At 43.7% G+C, this 19,560-nt stretch overlaps 1 protein-coding gene across 2 annotated transcripts in view; it reads right to left on the bottom strand.

Annotated features, from left to right (window-relative positions):
* SUN2 (Sad1 and UNC84 domain containing 2) overlaps window positions 1-19,560 on the bottom strand; it is a 143,257-nt gene that overhangs the window by 62,586 nt on the left and 61,111 nt on the right. For both annotated transcript variants that reach the window (XM_053721311.1, XM_053721310.1), the window contains 3 exons: window positions 3,305-3,532; window positions 3,136-3,213; window positions 2,616-2,659 (listed from right to left, as the gene is read on the bottom strand). In XM_053721311.1, coding sequence (XP_053577286.1) covers window positions 2,616-2,659; window positions 3,136-3,213; window positions 3,305-3,532 — 350 coding nt within the window. The remainder of the gene's footprint in view (window positions 1-2,615; window positions 2,660-3,135; window positions 3,214-3,304; window positions 3,533-19,560) is intronic.

Genomic DNA, 19,560 nt, shown 5'->3' with positions numbered 1-19,560 from the left:
AGCACTGGTCAACGAAATGGGGACTAACACCAATCTACTGCCCCACAGGGAGCTCCCGCATGTACAGGAAGATCAGGTCATGGCAGTTATAGCTGACCCTGGCACTAGTCTATCCGGCGCCATTGGAGACCCGCCTCAATCATGCTACAGTCCATCTCCGGAGGATACGAGCGGCCTCTTGGAGCAGATCATCAAACATTGGAATATTCGGAGGCAGACCACCATGGAAAGCGGATGGGGGAACCTGATGACAGAGAATTGGGGTCGAGAGGTTCCTGTACCACCAGAACTTATCCTGGTTGCTAGCGCATGTGAGGTGCAGTCTTTTATGGGTGCTCCACATCCAGAGGCGATTGCCCTGCCGCACCACAAAACATCACCACGTGCAGACCAATGCCATTGAAATCTGTACGACAGGAACATTATCCTCCCATTAGTGTGTGTCTCCCTGTGGGAATTGGTTAACTTTATCTACCAGACATTAACTAGGAAATTGTATGATATGCAGGAACTCTTGCCCTGTCCTAAGATATTTTTGTTTTGTTTTTTCCCTACTTCTGTGCAAATGAGGACTGTACAGTTTGATATGCTCAGACTTTAGATCAGTTATATGCTATAGCCAATTATCTTTTGTATAATACATCATTACACTGCGGATGTCAGTCCATAATGTTCCCAGCCACAAGTTAGCGGCTCTTTTTTCTGTTTTCTATCTGTGTTCATTTAGAGGTAAATAAGAGTGCTGCTAGTATATTATGAGTTTTATTCCAGACATGACTCCCACGGTTTTGTTTGCATTAAATCAAGGGTCCTCTTGTAATACAGTATATTGAATAGCTGAACTAAGTTTCAATACTTCTTGTGATTCAGATTATATGGGCGGTATTGTTTGCTAGACTTGCTTGTTTGTTTTTATAAATTTCAGAGTTTTGCACAGCTAATAATTTAATAGAGAATAATATTCATATTTCATGTCTCTTATGAAAAAAACGACTAAAACTGCACCTAGTGACCAATATTTTGACATTAGCTCACTGACCATGGAGATAAAATGTAAACTCACTGGCAGCACTTAAATATACAAATTAGACTGACAACATGTTCTTAGAGGTATATCACATTTTCTCCTTTTAACCTACTGTTTCCTAACTGCCAAATATCACATAGTTTAGATTTATCCAAAAGTTCACACTCCTATATACCAATAGTTTGACGGCTGTATATACTCTTAAATGACTATCCCCCTCACACTTTACATAATTTTTATAAGTATGAACTCTGTGTTTGTTTGTTAAAAATGATCCAATATTGAGTTCAGGTTTTATATCAAAGGACAAGTATAGATCCTGGTAGAGATAAACTATATAAGCAATCTTACTGGCTGTAAGGGCAGATCATATTTTACTACAAAGGACAAGTATAGATCCTGGTAGAGATAAACTCTATAAGCAATCTTACTGGTTGTAATGGCAGATCATGTTTTACGTCAAGGACAAGTATAGATCCTGGTAGAGATAAACTCTCTATAAGCAATCTTACTGGCTATAAGTGCAGATCATATTTTACTACAAAGGACAATTATAGAGCCTGGTAGAGATAAACTCTCTATAAGCGATCTGACTGGCTGTAAGGGCAGATCACATCTTACTACAGATGGCAGGTATATATTCCAGCAGAGATAAACTCAGTGATTTTACTGGCTGTAAAGGCAGATCTAATCTTACTAAAAAGGGAAGGTATATATTCTGACAGCAATAAATGCTATATGTGGTCTGACTGGTTGCAAGGCACTACAAAGGAAGGTTTATGTAGTAGCAGCGATAAACTCTGTAAGAGTAAATGGCAGTAAAGGCAGATCACGTCTTACTACAAAGGGAAGGTATATATTCTGGCATCAATAAATGCCCTATGTGGTCTGACTGGTTGTAAGGCACTACAAAGGGAAGGTATATATTCTGGCAGCAATAAATGCTCTATGTGGTCAGACTTGTTGTAAGGCAGATATAGTCCTACTACAAAGGGAAGGTATATATACTAGCAGCAATAAATGCTCTATGTGCTCCGATTGGTTGTCACTACAAAGGGAAGGTATATATCCTGGCAGCAATAAATGCTCTATGTGGTCTGACTGGTTGTAAGGCACTACAAAGTTAAGGTATATATCCTGGCAGCAATAAATGCTCTATGTGGTCTGACTTGTTGTAAGGCAGATCAAGTCCTACTACAAAGGGAAGGTATATATCCTGGCAGCAATAAATGCTCTATGTGGTCTGACTTCTTGTAAGGCACTACAAAGGGAAGGTTTATATTCTGGCAACAAAAAATGCTCAATGTGATCTGACTTGTTGTAAGGCACTACAAAAGGGAAGGTTTATATTCTGGCAGCAAAAAATGCTCTATGTGCTCTGATTTGTTGTAAGTCACTACAAAGGGAAGGTATATATCCTGGCAGAAAGTAAGAGATCTGAAAGGCTGGATGGGCAGCTACCGGCACCTATCTGCAGGAGTGTCTCAGCCCAAAGCAACAGGTGATTCTATTTGTTACACAGGAGCAACTTACAATGTATTTCAGTTTTGCCTAAATTGGATTTAGATTGAATGAAGAATGAGTTTACCTTCTAATCTCTGTTCTCAGCTGCTGGATCTGTCCCTCCACAATCTGGGAAACAAACAAAACCATCAGTTTAAACAACATTAAATTAAATCCTAAAAATGTTCATTGAAGCATAAGCATAGCACAATCAAATCCTGTAACTATGGAAAATTTAGCCCCCCCCCCCCCCCCAAAAAAAGTCTGGGATGTGTATTTTATACTCAGTATGGTACAGTTTGTCTGAGCCTACAGGCTGCTAATATTATTAAATAGGTTTATCCCCAACATTTTAGTATATGCATCTCTCTCAGAATTATAGAACTAGGGACCGCTGAAGCTGGAGAGGGTAGAAAGACTTTCTCAGTTTTGACCAATTACTGCTCAGAGCAGTGCAGGAGCTCACATATCTTCCTTGATTGGCCTCTGCAGGGGAGTTAAGATAAACATACTTTTAAGGGGTGTGTCCCTGCTAAACTCTGAAATAGCCAAGCCCTGCAAATGACTCATTTCCCTTATAAATAAGCCTCTTCCCTGTGTCCCACCTCAGACATCTGATGCATCTTCTGAAGAATTTCTTGTAGTTTTTCCTGCTGCTCCTCACGCAGGGTTTTCACTTCAGCCTGGAAAATAGACAGCACGATCACGGAGTTGTCATGCATTTTCTTTACATTTAGAGGACTGTAATGGTATACCAGAGCCTTGCCATTGTACCTTAGACCTTGTGATGCCTTCTTGCAGGAGTCCCTCTTTTAGATCTGCCTCTCGGTTTCTGGACAGGTCAGAGAAGACTTGTTCTACTTCATCACGGCTCAGCCCAGCCATGACAGGTACCTCCTTATCCACCTTTCTTGCCTTATCCTGCAGATTTAGCTGAGAGAGACCATTCTCTAAACCGTGCAGCCTCCTCTCCAGAGACTCCATACGAGAGACCCAATCGCTCTAAACGACAAGCACAAATATAACAATGTCGAACCACACCAGCTACGTGCCACTCTGTCTGTCCTTCTAACATCAAATACATATCACGCATTTAATGTCTGCTAGGATGATACTACTAATAGCTTGACAACATGGCTATGCTATCCAGTAAGCAGGGTGGTTCCTCTGTAACACTGTGTCACCATGACGGGTTGGTTTGCAGTCACTGATGAGGTTACCAATACCCAGACGGGCCTCTGCATGTGCATAATGTAGCAATGAAACGGTTACATCAGTTATGAGAAGCACAGCATATCTTTTACTGTGTGTCCATAATACATAGATATACAATCTAAAAGTGCAGAGGGAAACACAGAAAGTCCACAATAGTGTGAAATCAACAACAAGGTTTAATTTATCACACTCATCTACTCACAAACACATGAAAAAACATAATTTATGCTTACCTGATAAATTTCTTTCTCCAACGGTGTGTCCGGTCTACGGCGTCATCCTTACTTGTGGGAATATTCTCTTCCCCAACAGGAAATGGCAAAGAGCACAGCAAAAGCTGCCCATATAGCCCCTCCTCAGGCTCCGCCCCCCCAGTCATTCGACCGACGGTTAGGAGAAAAAAAGGAGAAACTATAGGGTGCCGTGGTGACTGTAGTGTATAGAGAAAGAAATTTTTCAAACCTGATTAAAAAACCAGGGCGGGCCGTGGACCGGACACACCGTTGGAGAAAGAAATTTATCAGGTAAGCATAAATTCTGTTTTCTCCAACATTGGTGTGTCCGGTCCATGGCGTCATCCTTACTTGTGGGAACCAATACCAAAGCTTTAGGACACGGATGAAGGGAGGGAGCAAATCAGGTTACCTAAAAAGAAGGCACCACGGCTTGCAAAACCTTTCTCCCAAAAATAGCCTCCGAAGAAGCATAAGTATCAAATTTGTAAAATTTGGCAAAAGTGTGCAGAGAAGACCAAGTCGCTGCCTTACATATCTGATCAACAGAAGCCTCGTTCTTGAAGGCCCATGTGGAAGCCACAGCCCTAGTGGAGTGAGCTGTGATTCGTTCAGGAGGCTGCCGTCCGGCAGTCTCATAAGCCAATCGGATAATGCTTTTCAGCCAGAAAGAAAGAGAGGTAGCAGTAGCTTTTTGTCCTCTCCTCTTACCAGAGTAAACGACAAACAAAGAAGAGGTTTGTCTAAAATCCTTTGTTGCTTCTAAATAGAACTTTAAAGCACGGACTACATCTAAATTGTGTAACAAACGTTCCTTCTTTGAAACTGGTTTCGGACACAGAGAAGGAACAACTATTTCCTGGTTAATATTCTTGTTGGAAACAACTTTTGGAAGAAAACCAGGCTTGGTACGCAAAATGACCTTATATGAATGGAACACCAGATAGGGTGGATCACACTGCAAAGCAGATAATTCAGAAACTCTTCTAGCAGAAGAAATAGCAACCAAAAACAGAACTTTCCAAGATAGTAACTTGATATCTATGGAATGTAAAGGTTCAAACGGAACCCCTTGAAGAACTGAAAGAACTAAATTTAGACTCCAAGAAGGAGTCATGGGTCTGTAAACAGGCTTGATTCTGACTAAAGCCTGTACAAAAGCTTGTACATCTGGCACAGCTGCCAGGCGTTTGTGTAACAAAACAGATAAAGCAGAAATCTGTCCTTTTAGAGAACTCGCTGACAACCCTTTATCCAAACCCTCTTGGAGAAAGGAAAGAATCTTAGGAATTTTAATCTTACTCCAGGAAAATCCCTTGGATTCACACCAACAGATATATTTTTTCCATATTTTTTTTTTTTTTAATATTAACTTTTTATTGAGGATAAACGAGGTGATATACATGTTACAAACATTGCAATTTCAAGTGTACCAATCATTAAGGTTTATAGCAGAATGTACAGAAAGATTACACAATTAGCAATTTATCATTGGTGAAGACAATAGATTCCATTATATCATGTGTCAATATTTAGCAAGGGATTGTCTCACTTAGCATACAATTTTCTGTGTTCTTAGTGACTGAGCTTCATTGGTGGTTATAATATACCTCCTCCTCATTTAACTTTATAAATAATAACAAACAGAATCTTTTAGTGTGAGTCTACTGTTGACAATAGTATGTCTTTTAGTGACACCTTTGTGGTCACCCCTCCGGCCCCGATGATGGTGGGGAAAAAAAAAAAAAAAAAAAAAAAAAAAAAACAGGAAAGTGCCTTGGTACGTCTTAGTCCCTCCCTCCCCTTCCATCGCCTATTTGTTGGTATAGAAATCCCCATTCACCCCTCAGGGAGGCTGTTAGCATGAGTTCAGTATGAGCAAAGGGGGTCAAGATCCGCCTCTGGTCGTCAATACTCAGTGTAACTATATAAACCCGCCATTTGTTCAAAAAGTGTTTTAGGCGCTTGTTAGTGTCCATCTTAGCGTCTATTTGTTCTATGAGAAGCTGCCTAAAGAGGCTGTGTCTAAACGTCACAAAGGAGGGCGCTGTTTTGTCAGTCCAGACCTTCAGTATAACTTTCCTTGCAACTAGTATTACTGTCGTTAGTAAGGGGTTCATTTTGGGGTTCTGCTCTCCCCAATTCAAAAAGCATACCTGTTCTATTCCAATTTCGACTCTTGTCAACAAGGTCTTGTTGATCCAGTAAGCAATGCGTCCCCAAAACTGTCCAATCCTCGGACACATAAAAAAATAGTGAAGGAAATCAGGGTCCGTTAGTCTACATTTGCTACACTCATTCACTACCATAGGATTCCATTTAGATGTCCTTCGGGGAGTCAGGTAATCCCTGTGTAGCATTCTGAACTGGGACTCTCTAAATGTCATGGATAGGGTCGCCCTTCTCACATTCTCTAAGCTTTGCAGAATTATTTCTGGCAGGCCTTCCCTACTCAAGTCCGTGCTCCACCTATCCACTAGTGTTCCCAAATTTTTTGTCTCGATCTTGCCAAGTAATGTTTTGTATATTCCTGAAAGTGTGAATTTACCTAACTTAAATGATACCATAGAAGGGTTAAGTGCGTGCGGTTCCCAAAAATGTGAGTCAGTTTTGATCAGTTGGTCTATGTAGTGTCTCATTTGTAAGTAAGCATAAAAATGCCTCCTGGGTAGTCCATACTGACGCTGCAGGTCAGTGAATGTTTTGACTCCCTTCGTAGAGGGATCCAGAGCATCTCCCACCAAGCGTAAGCCCGCACCTTCCCATATGATGAAGGGGGAGGTATCGACTCCCGGGGGGAAGTCACTGTTGTGTCTTAGCGGTATCATCCTGGATGACACACAAGTGCGTCCTAGATGACGGAGCGTCAACCTCCACGCCCTTAGTATGTCTCTATATAGAAAGTTTCCTCGAATCCCTGCAGGGATATCACCAAAGTGAGCAAAGGGCAGGAAAGCTAAACTATAGTCCCCTAGTGTCGAGCCCTCCAGGTCACTCGTGCAGAAGTGCTCTGTGTTAAGCTGCCAGTCCAGTACCAAGCGGCTTAATGCCGCCCAGTTATATAACCGCAGGTCGGGCAGACCCAATCCTCCCTGAGAGGGAGGCGCATATAATTTATTAAGGGCTATCCGCGGTTTGCCCCCCTTCCATAAGAAGCCTATTATAGCTTGCGTGTATGATGCCAGGTCTTTCTTTGATATTAATAGGGGTAGCATCAGTAATGGATACAAAATTCGTGGTAGAATCACCATCTTTATTAGGCTGACTCGCCCCGAGAGAGACACAGGAAGCTTTCTCCAACCCTCCAGGGTTTGCCCGACCTCTCTACTCACCCGTGTGATATTGGCTTTGTATAAAGTGTCCACATCCGTGGACAATCGAATCCCTAAATAAGTCAAGGTGGGGGCAGCTTCTCGGAATGGAAAAGTATTCGGTTTGGTGCGGAGTCTACGGAGCCACAAGATCTCCGACTTGGTTTTGTTCACCTTGTAACCCGAGAAGGACCCAAAGGCCTCGATGGTCGCCAGGATTTTGGGGATATACTTTGCCGGGTGTTCTACAAATAGGAGCATATCGTCCGCGTACAGCGCCAGGTGTAACCTGGCTTTCCCTACGACGATGCCCGGGTATATTTTACGCAGCTTAATTGCTAAGGGCTCCAGGGCCAGGTTGAAGAGAAGGGGGGAGAGGGGACACCCCTGACGAGTTCCCCTCTGTAGGGTGATACATGGAGAGAATAAGCCATTGGCCATAACATGAATCCAGGGGGCTGTGTATATGTTACTGATATAAGCCAGGAAGGCACCCTCGAAACCAAAACGTCTCATGGCGTCAAATAAATGACTCCAGACCACTCTGTCGAAGGCCTTCTCCGCATCCAAGGATAGCAGGAAGGCCTCCGACTCAGTCTGTGTTCCTGCGGTGTTTGACTCACTGGAAAAGTGTGCTATAGCATGCAGCACTCGTCTCACATTAGTCACTGAGGTTCTATTACACATGAACCCCGTCTGATCAGGGTGGATGATGTCAGTTAATATTAGTTTTAGTCTGTCGGACAGGATTTTCATGAGCACCTTGTAGTCCGAGTTAAGAAGAGATATCGGACGGTATGACTCGGGCAATATGGGATCCTTCCCTGGCTTTGGAATCAGCGATACATGTGCCATAGTGAAGGTCTTGGGAGGGAGGATCAGGTCTTTATAATATATATTGTATAATTTAGTGAGGGTGGGGGTAACCTGTGCTTTCAATAGTTTGTAGAATTCAATCGGCAGCCCATCAGGGCCTGCCGCTTTGCCATTAGACATGGAGGAGATCGTCCTCGTAACCTCCTCTGGGGTGATGGGGGCGTTCAAAACCGCCAATTGTTCCGCACTGATCTGTGGTAGGTCAAGGTCTTTCCAGAATGCAGAGATTGTCTCTTCAGGGGGCAACCCCTGAGTGGCATATAGTGTGGAGTAATACTCCGCCAAGGCCTTCACAATCGATTCTGGGGTTTTGTGGGTGAGATTATGGTATTTAAGGGCAGCAATCGGCTTACGTGTCTCGTGATGTTTTGTCAGCGAGGCGAGCAGTTTGCCCGACCTATCTCCCCCTCTGTAGTATCTAGCACTGTATTTAAGGATTTGCGTGACCGCCTGATGGTGAAGAAAGACATCTAACTCACCCTTACTGGCGAGATATTTGTCCCGTGACACAGAGTTCGGGTCACGACAGTATTCTTGGTAAGAATCTGTCAGGGTCTCTTGTAATTTCTGCAGTTTAGCTTGCAGCTTCCGTCGTAACGTGGCTACATAGGATATGATATCCCCAGTGAGCACCGCTTTAGCAGTGTTCCAGAATAGCTCCGGAGTGCTCGCATGTGCTTGATTATCAGTATAATAATCGTTCCATGCGTGAGTCAGATGTTTTACAAAGGCGTCCGAAGTATACAGATAGCCAGGAAATTTTAGCGTATTCTTATTAGAGATGAAGGGGCCTATAGAAATCTCTAACTCCACAGGGGCATGATCCGAGATCACCACATTGTGGATCTTTGTCTTGGTTACGCTTGGGATAAGGTTGGGGGATAACAGGAAAAGGTCGATGCGTGAGAGTGTTGGTGTTGCCCTAGATATGCATGTGTAATCTCTGCTTTCGGAGTTTCGCAGTCTCCAAATATCAACCAGATACAGAGAATCAGAGAGTCTAGTGAACACTTTCATTTCGAAGGCTCCTTTGCTATTTGGCCTAGGCCCAGTCCCAGAGCGTTCTGCATCCTGCATCCTATCACATATGGGATTAGGAGCCAGGTTAAAGTCCCCTCCCAGTATTATGTCTGTCCCCAAATACGGTGTCAGTGTTTGAATGAGTGTGGTCCAAAAAGCTATGGATTTGCAGTTTGGGGCATATATATTACAGATTGTCATCACTTTGTGGTTGATCCTAATTTTCACAATTAAGTACCTCCCTTCCTTATCTTTGTGTGTTGCTAGTACCTCTGCCTTCACCCGTTTCCCAATCAGGATCGCAATCCCTCTGCTTGAGCTAGTGTGCGAAACATATTCTACCGCTCCCACCCAGTCTCTCTTAAGTTTTTCATGTTCCACCTCGGAGAGGTGGGTCTCTTGTAGTAGTGCTATGCCAGCCCCTAAGCGTCTTAAATGTGTCAGGATCATGCTCCTCTTAGTTGGGGAGTTAATCCCCCCTACATTCCATGTAAACAGTCTAACCGTCATTTATGTGTTGATAGTGAGTCTTGGCCACCACCCTCTTCGACAAGGGTGAGTGTAAGAAAGAGAAAAAAAAAAAAAAAAGGTAAACCCACCTACCATCCCGGCTCGGAGAGATGACCCCACGGCCTGACGGTGTATCAGTTTGGATTGGTGTGACCTCTGCCAGGGAAAAAAGATGTTTGTCAACAGTTAGGCATGAACCAATACATTGCATCAATAACAAATATGTGCTTAAAATTAAGCACCTGCTAGTTTGAGTAGTACCTTCTATCTTTAAATTAACCTGTAGTTCTAAGCTACATACCTTTAACTGGTCCGCACCTTTGTGCCAAACCTGTGCCTCACACCTGTGAGGATTGTACTTTGATAGAGTTGTAGTTTTAAGCAGCAAACATTTCAACAACTTAAGTAAGTTCATTGCTGGTCCCTATTTTTTCCATATTTTATGGTAAATCTTTCTAGTCACAGGTTTTCTGGCTTGGACCAGAGTATCTATCACTGAATTTGAAAACCCACGCTTGGATAAAATCAAGCGTTCAATTTCCAAGCAGTCAGCTGCAGAGAAACTAGATTTGGATGTCCGAAAGGACCTTGTACTAGAAGATCCTGTCTCAAAGGTAGCTTCCATGGTGGAGCCGATGACATATTCACCAGATCTGCATACCAAGTCCTGCGTGGCCAGGAGCTATCAGAATCACCGAGGCCTTCTCCTGTTTGATCCTGGCTATGAGCCTGGGAAGGAGAGGAAACGGTGGAAACACATAAGCTAGGTTGAACGACCAAGGCGCCACTAATGCATCCACTAGAGTCGCCTTGGGATCCCTGGATCTGGACCCGTAGCAAGGAACCTTGAAGTTCTGACGAGACGCCATCAGATCCATGTCTGGAATGCCCCATAATTGAGTTAACTGGGCAAAGACCTCCGGGTGGAGTTCCCACTCCCCCGGATGGAAAGTCTGACGACTCAAATAATCCGCCTCCCAGTTGTCTACTCCTGGGATGTGAATTGCAGATAGGTGGCAGGAGTGATCCTCCGCCCATTTGATGATCTTGGATACCTCTCTCATCGCCAAGGAACTCTTTATTCCTCCCTGATGGTTGATGTAAGCTACAGATGTCATGTGGTCCGACTGGAATCTTATGAATCCGGCCTTCGCTAGTTGAGGCCAAGCCCGGAGCGCATTGAATATCGCTCTCAGTTCCAGGATGTTTATCGTGAGAAGGGACTCTTCCCGAGACCATAGACCCTGAGCTTTCAGGGAGTCCCAGACCGCGCCCCAGCCTAATAGACTGGCGTCGGTCATGACAATGATCCACTCTGGTCTGCGGAAACTCATTCCCTGAGACAGGTGATTCTGAGTCAACCACCAACGGAGTGAATCTCTGGTTACCTTGTCTACTTGAATCTGGGGAGACAAGTCTGCATAGTCCCCATTCCACTGATTGAGCATGCACAGTTGTAATGGTCTTAGATGAATTCGAGCAAAAGGAACTATGTCCATTGCTGCAACCATCAATCCTACTACTTCCATGCACTGAGCTATGGAAGGCTGCAGAATAGAGTGAAGAACTTGACAAGCGTTTAGAAGCTTTGACTTTCTGACCTCTGTCAGGAAGATCTTCATTTCTAAAGAATCTATTATTGTTCCCAAAAAGGGAACTCTTGTTGACGGAGACAGGGAACTCTTTTCTACGTTCACCTTCCACCCGTGAGATCTAAGAAAGGCTAGAACAATGTCTGTATGAGCCTTTGCCTTGGAAAGAGATGACGCTTGAATTAGAATGTCGTCTAGATAAGGTGCCACTGCAATGCCCCTCGGTCTTAGAACTGCTAGAAGGGACCCTAGCACCTTTGTGAAAATTCTGGGAGCAGTGGCTAAACCGAACGGAAGAGCCACGAACTGGTAATGTTTGTCCAGAAAGGCGAACCTTAGGAACTGATGGTGATCTTTGTGGATAGGAATATGTAGGTACGCATCCTTTAAATCCACGGTAGTCATATATTGACCCTCCTGGATTGTAGGTAAAATTGTTCGAATGGTTTCCATTTTGAACGATGGAACTCTGAGGAATTTGTTTAGAATTTTTAAATCCAGAATTGGTCTGAAAGTTCCCTCTTTTTTGGGAACTACAAACAGGTTTGAGTAAAACCCCTGACCTTGTTCCACTGTTGGAACTGGGTGTATCACTCCCATCTTTAACAGGTCTCCTACACAATGTAAGAATGCCTGTCTCTTTATCTGGTCTGAAGATAAGCGAGACATGTGGAACCTTCCCCTTGGAGGAAGTTCCTTGAATTCTAGAAGATAACCCTGAGAGACTATTTCTAGTTCCCAGGGATCCGGAACATCTCTTGCCCAAGCCTGAGCAAAGAGAGAGAGTCTGCCCCCTACTAGATCCGGTCCCGGATCGGGGGCTACCCCTTCATGCTGTCTTGGTAGCAGCAGCAGGCTTCTTGGCCTGTTTACCCTTGTTCCAGCCTTGCATTGGTTTCCAAGCTGGCTTAGCCTGGGAAGCGTTACCCTCTTGTCTAGAGGCTGCAGAGTTAGGAGACGGTCCGTTCCTGAAGTTACGAAAGGAACGAAAATTGGACTTATTCTTAGCCTTAAAAGGCCTATCCTGTGGGAGGGCATGGCCCTTTCCCCCAGTGATGTCTGAAATAATCTCTTTCAATTCTGGCCCAAAAAGGGTCTTACCTTTGAAAGGAATATTAAGCAATTTTGTCTTGGAAGATACATCCGCCGACCAAGACTTTAGCCAGAGCGCTCTGCGCGCCACAATTGCAAACCCTGAATTTTTCGCCGCAAACCTATCCAATTGCAAAGCGGCATCTAAAATAAAGGAATTAGCTAACTTAAGTGCGTGAATTCTGTCCATGACTTCCTCATATGGAGTCTCCTTATTGAGCGACTTTTCTAGTTCATCGAACCAAAAACACGCCGCCGTAGTGACAGGAATAATGCACGAAATTGGTTGGAGGAGGAAACCTTGCTGAACAAAAATCTTTTTAAGCAAACCCTCCAATTTTTTATCCATAGGATCTTTGAAAGCACAATTGTCCTCAATGGGAATAGTCGTGCGTTTGGCTAGCTTAGAAACTGCCCCCTCAACCTTAGGGACTGTTTGCCATGTGTCCTTCCTTGAGTCGACCATGGGGAACATTTTCTTAAATATAGGAGGTGGGACAAAAGGTATGCCTGGTTTCTCCCACTCCTTAGTCACTATGTCCGCCACCCTTTTAGGTATCGGAAAGGCATCAGGGTGCACCGGGACCTCTAGGAATTTGTCCATTTTGCACAATTTTTCTGGAATGACCAAAGAGTCACAATCATCCAGCGTAGTTAGTACCTCCTTAAGTAAGGCGCGGAGATGCTCTAACTTAAATTTAAACGTCACAACATCAGGTTCTGCCGGTTGAGAAATTCTTCCTGAATCAGAAATTTCTCCCTCCGACAAACCCTCCCTCACTGCCAATTCTGACTGGTGTGTGGGTATGACAGATAAATTATCGTCAGCGCACTCTTGCTCTACTGTATTTAAAACTGAGCAATCACGCTTTCTTTGAAATGCTGGCATTTTGGATAAATTATTAGCTATAGAATTATCCATTACTGACGTTAATTGTTGCATAGTAACAAGCATTGGCGCGCTAGATGTACTAGGAATCGCCTGCGCGGGCATAACTGGTATTGACACAGAAGGAGAGGATGAAGAACTATCCCCACTACCTTCATTTGAGGAATCATCTTGGGCAACCTTATTAAATGTGACAGTACTGTCCTTACTTTGTCTGGACGCCATGGCACAATTATCACATACATTTGAAGGGGGGGCCACCTTGGCCTCCATACATACAGAACATGATCTATCTGAAGGTACAGACATGTTAGACTGGCTTACACAGGCTATTAATGCAATAAAACCGTTTTTAAACAAAACCGTTACTGTCTCTTTAAATGTTAAACAGAGCACACTTTATTTCTGGATATGTGAAAAACTATGAAGGAAATATTCGATCTTTACCAAATTTGCACCCTAGTGTCTTAATGCCTTAAAAGTATTGCACCCCAATTTTCAAGATTGTAACCCCTTAAATGAGGAAACCGGAGCTGTTTTATCAATTAGCAACTTTAAACCCACTACAGTCCCAGCCACAGCGTTTGCTGCGGCTTCACCTGTCCTTGGGGGTTATTCGACACAAAAATAAGCCTTCCAGGAACGTTTTTAATGGCCACCAGACCCTCTCACATGAAGCTGCATGCACTGCATCCAAAAGAAACTGCGCAATTATGGCGCGAAAATGAGGCTCTGTCTACTAGAGTGAAAGGCCCTTCCTGACTGGGAAGGTGTCTAAACGACTGCCTGGCGCCTAAAAACGTTCCCCAATTATTCTCAGGTTTTAAAAACATTTCAAACCGTATATAAATATTGAATAAAGCAATCGATTTAGCCCATAAGAGTGTCAACCAGTATATAGCCCATTAATAAGCCTTCATTCTGTTATGAGTCTAAGAAAATGGGTTACCGATCCCAAAGAGGGAAAATGACAGTCTTCTAGCATTACTCAGTCTTGTTAGAAAATGGACTAGTCATACCTTGAGCAGAAAAGTCTGCAAACTGTTCCCCCCAACTGAAGTTCTCTGGGCTCAACAGTCCTGCGTGGGAACAGCAATTGATTTTAGTTACTGCTGCTAAAATCATACTCCTCTTTTAAACAGAACTCTTCATCCTTTTCTGTTTTAGAGTAAATAGTACAAACCGGCACTATTTTAAAATAAACTCTTGATAGAAGAATAAAAAACTACAACTAAACACCACATACTCTTCACCATCTCCGTGGAGATGCTACTTGTTCAGAGCGGCAAAGAGAATGACGGGGGGGCGGAGCCTGAGGAGGGGCTATATGGGCAGCTTTTGCTGTGCTCTTTGCCATTTCCTGTTGGGGAAGAGAATATTCCCACAAGTAAGGATGACGCCGTGGACCGGACACACCAATGTTGGAGAAATATGTGCACGATAAAAGCAATAAATCAGAGGGAGCATAATCCGGCCACTCAGTTCAAGTTTGTCACCACCTGGCAAATTCCTGAGATGATCCAACTCCTCTCCCTGTCAGAATCTTCCAACACACACTACTCACGAGTAGATGAGTGATAAATAAAACGTTATTGTTCTCACACTATTGTGGGCTTTCTGTTTCCCTCTGTGCTTTTAGATTGGAGACTGATGGTGTGTTTAGCTGTGGAACAAGCAACATTGGGAAGCTTGAAGCTCATAAACAGCTCTTGTATATATCACATTAAGAAGTTCACATTCAAAACAGTGTATCATCTGTATTTAAGTAAGACTGTTTTATTCTTTTGGGACATTAGAATATTGCGCTCTCTATCCTTTTGTTTTGTTGTTGTTTCACTGATTATATAATTACATATGTGTGTGTGTATGTATGTATGTATGTATGTATGTATGTATGTATGCATGCATGCATGCGTATATATATATATATATATATATATATATATATATATATATATATATATATATATATATATATATATATATTTCCTTCCTAAGATATGGACAGTCCACGGCTTCATTCCTTACTGTTGGGAAATACAACACCTGGCCACTAGAAGGAGGCAAAGACACCATAGCCAAAGGCTTAAATATCCTTCCCATCACGTTAGGAGGTGGCAGAGAAGTGTCAGAAGATTTGCAGAGTCCTGAAAAAGGGTATCTGCCCTTCGAGATAGGACTGGAGTTTTAAGTAGTCATGTCAACCACTCAGTGAGAGTATTGATGAAAGTTAGAGTCTGGAGATGCAGGGAAAGATTTTCTGTGAAACCATCCAGACTACTGCTAACAGCTCCTAAGCAATCAGTGTTGACGAGTTTCACTGCATGCTTTCTCTCACTCAGATAGCTCATTGTGCTAATGCACTTTTGCAGAGATCTGTGGCAACCCGAGGGTTGCAGGTTCAATCCCGGCGAGGTCCACTCAGCCTTCATCCTTCCGAGGTCTGTAAAATTAAATGAGTACCATTGAGTTGGGTAATAATAACAACCTGTCTGAGGTTGTGCGCTATACAAGTATCCATTATTATTATTATTAAGTCCATGTCAGGAGCGCTACTACTATAAGACTGTCACACTTGAGAGGCTGTGTTCTGTTCCACAGCATGGATCCTGGAGGTAAGATCATTTCAATTTTTACACATAAAATGCTAGAACAGGGTCACAGTGTGGCTCCTTTATAGCTTGATAGGATCCAGGGTTAATATCCCCTGAAGGGGGTTTATTGAACAGTTGGGGTTAATTGATCAGTGTATTAATTATTTACATGCTGCTTTGTGTGATTTTTTTACCTTGGGCTGATAGACTGTGTGTTTTTGGCTGGAACAAACAGGTTTCACTTTCGTTTTTGAAAGTGTTGCACAGTTCCTATTATTTGCTGTACTTGTAATAACAGGGGAAGTACTGTCTTGCACACCATGTGACCGGGTGTGGTCTATGTTCATTTCCTCCATTCCGGCTGAGACTTAAACCTGAGAAGAGCGTTTCCACTTTTAACGTCTGGGTCTAGGAGGTGGCGAGTGCCTCAGCCATTGGGAGTATAAAGGTGCAGTTTTCGATAATAAAAAAACGTTTTTAATGTGTGTCCTTCTGTGGGTATAGACTCCGACATGTTAGAAGGTACTACTTCTGTACTAAATCATACCTGTTTATATTGTGACAAGGCGGTGGTTTTCCCGTCCACTCAATTATGTTCCACATGCCTTAACACTGTTATAAAGTCCAAGAAGGGAGACAAGCCTGCTAAGGCTCTTAGTCCCTCTGAGCCGTCTACCTCTCAGGACTCGGCGTCCCGTGAGATTACTACCCTTACTACATTATCCACTCCACATACAGTTCCCTGTAGCACATCTAATCCTCCATCCAGAGGGGGCCTTCTACCTGCGGACTTTGCCGCGAAGTACAAGCGGCGGTGTCTGCGGCCCTCAGTGCATTATCTCGCTCTAATAAATGCAAAAGAAAAGGTTAAACATAGCTCTCCTGGCTCATCTAAATATTTATCGGATTTAGCTATTATGTCCCAGTTATCCGATGATGAGTTAACCTCTGTAGCTTCAGAGAGTGAACTTTCTGAGTCGCAGTCCCTAGCGTCTAAGCCTCCTGCTGCGGAGGAACCGTCCTTTAGATTTAAAATTGAGCACTTGCGTTTTTTTTATTAAAAGGAGGTTCTGTCTACGTTAGAGGTTCCAGAGGCATCGCTACCTGAAGAACCTATGATACCTAAATTAGACAGAGTTTACGAAGACAGGAAAGTTTCTTTGACTTTTCCTGTGCCAGTTAAGATGGTGAACATTATTAAAAATGAATGGGAAGGAATTGGTTCTTCCTTTTGCCCCTTTTCTATTTTTAAAAAGTTGTTCCCGGTCCCGGACTTTCATCTGGATTTGTAGGGCTCCATTCCTAAGGTCTCTACGCTTGCTAAACGTACTTCTATACCTCTTGGGAATATTTCTTCGTTCAGAGAGTTGATGGATAAGAAAATGGAAACCTTTCTGAGAAAGATGTTTCAGCATACAGGATTTTTGTTTCAACCGGCGGCTGCAGTTGCCATAGCGGCTACCTACTGGTGAGACTCTTTGTTGGAACTCATTGAGGTGGAGTCTCCCCTCGAGGATATTCAAAACGGAATTAAAGCTCTGAGAATTACTAATTCTTTTATCTGTGTTGTGAATAAGCAAATTATTCGCCTAAATTTAGCTATTATGTCCCAGTTATCCGATGATGAGTTAACCTCCGTAGCTTCAGAGGGTGAACTTTCTGGGTCAGAGTCCCTAGCGTCTAAGCCTCCTGCTGCGGAGGAGCCGTCCTTTAGATTTAAAATTGAGCACTTGCATTTTTTTATTAAAAGGAGGTTCTGTCTACATTAGAGGTTCCAGAGGCAGCGCTGCCTGAAGAACCTATGATTTTATCTGTGATGCGAACATGCAAATTATTCGACTAAATGCAAAGGCCTCTGGCTTTGCGGTCCTAGCCCGTGGGGCGCTCTGGTTGAAGTCTTGGTCTGCGGATATGACTTCTAAGTCCAGACTCCTTTCTCTTCCCTTCAAGGGAAAGATTTTATTTGGTCCAGGCCTGGACTCCATTATTTCTACGGTTACCGGAGGCAAGGGTGCCTTCCTACCGCAAGATAAGAACAAGTCTTCTAATTTTCGTTCCTTTCATTCTGACAAATCCCAACAACAATCCTCCTCCAAGCCAGAGCAACCCAAAAGTACTTGGAAGCCAGCTCAGTCCTGGAATAAATACAAGCAGAAAAAGCAGCCCATCGAAAACAAATCAGCATGAAGGGGCGGCCCCCGATCCGGGAACAGATCGTTTATGGGGCAGACTGTCTCTTTTTTCAGACGCCTGGTTCAAGGATGTACAGGATCCATGGGTCCTGGAGGTGGTATCTCAGGGATACAAAATAGGCTTCAAATCTCATCCGCCAAGGGGCAGATTCCTTCTCTCGAATATGTCTACCAGACCAGAAAAGAGGGATGCCTTTCTAGTGTTGCGTTCGGGATCTATCCTACTTAGGAGTTGTTGCCCGGTCCCAAAGAAGGAGGAACTTTCCGCCCAATTCTGCACCTAAAGTGCTTAAATTAATTTCTCAGTGTCCCTTCCTTCAAGATGGAGACAATAAGGTCCATCCTTCCTTTAATTCAGGAAGGCCAGTTTATGACCACTATAGATCTGAAGGACGCTTACCTTCATGTTCCAATCCACAGGGAACACTTTAAGTTCCTGAGGTTTGCATTCCTGGACCAGCACTTCCAGTTCATTGCCCTTCCATTTGGCCTAGCTACTGCTCCCTGAATCTTTACAAAGGTTTTGGGGGCTCTTTTAGCCGTTGCCAGAACTCAGGATATTGCAGTAGACCCATACTTGGACGATATTCTGGTGTAAGCACCATCCTTTCGTCTTGTGGAAGAATTATCTGAGTCCCTTCTCAGTCTTCTTCGATCACATGGATGAAAGATAAACTTGGAAAAGAGTTCTCTTATCCCAAGTACCAGGGTGGAATTCCTGGGTACTATAATAGAAATATCCTCATGGATATGGAGTCTAACAAACCAGAGACGTTGCAAGCTACCCGGCATGTTTAGCACTCCGGACCTCCTTGAGTCCCTCTGTGGCTCAGTGTATGGAAGAGATTGGTCTCATGGTGTCCTGCATGGACATCATTCCTTTTGACAGGTTCCGTCTCAGACCTTTACAACTGTGCATGCTGAGGCAGTGGAACGGCGTTCATTCAGATCTGTCTCATGAGAATTGCTCTCTTGGTGGCTCTGTCCAGATCATCTGTCCCAAGGGACATGCTTCTTAAGACCATCCTGGGAGATTGTGACTACGGACACAAGCCTATCCGGATGGGGAGCTGTTTTGGGTGCCAGAAAGGCACAGGGGTTGTGGACTCAGGTGGAGTCCTCCCTCCCAATCAATATTTAGGAACTGCAATCTTCAAGGCCTTAAAGGCTTGGCCACTTCTGGGTTCGTCACAGTTTATCAGATCAGACAATATAATCTCTGTGGCTTACATCAACCATCAGGGGGAACGAGAAGTTCCTCGGCGAGGAAGGAAGTATCTCAGATTCTGGAGTGGGTGGAGGCCCACAGCTGTTTGCTGTCAGCAATCCACATTCCAGGTGTGGAGAACTCAGAGGCGGATTTTCTCAGCAGGTAATCCTTCCATCCAGGGGAATGGTCTTCTCCATCCCGAGGTGTTTGCAGAGGGATCCCGAGGGATCCCCAAGCAGATCTAATAGATGCACTAGCAGTGCCCTGGAGGTTCAAACTCATATCTTTGGCCAGAC

Source organism: Bombina bombina, chromosome 7 (genome assembly GCF_027579735.1).
Source record: "Bombina bombina isolate aBomBom1 chromosome 7, aBomBom1.pri, whole genome shotgun sequence".
In the NCBI taxonomy this organism is placed as follows: Eukaryota; Metazoa; Chordata; class Amphibia; order Anura; family Bombinatoridae; genus Bombina; species Bombina bombina.
The sequence above is the reverse complement of the archived record's forward strand: the minus strand, read 5'-3'. Positions and strand labels throughout refer to the sequence as shown.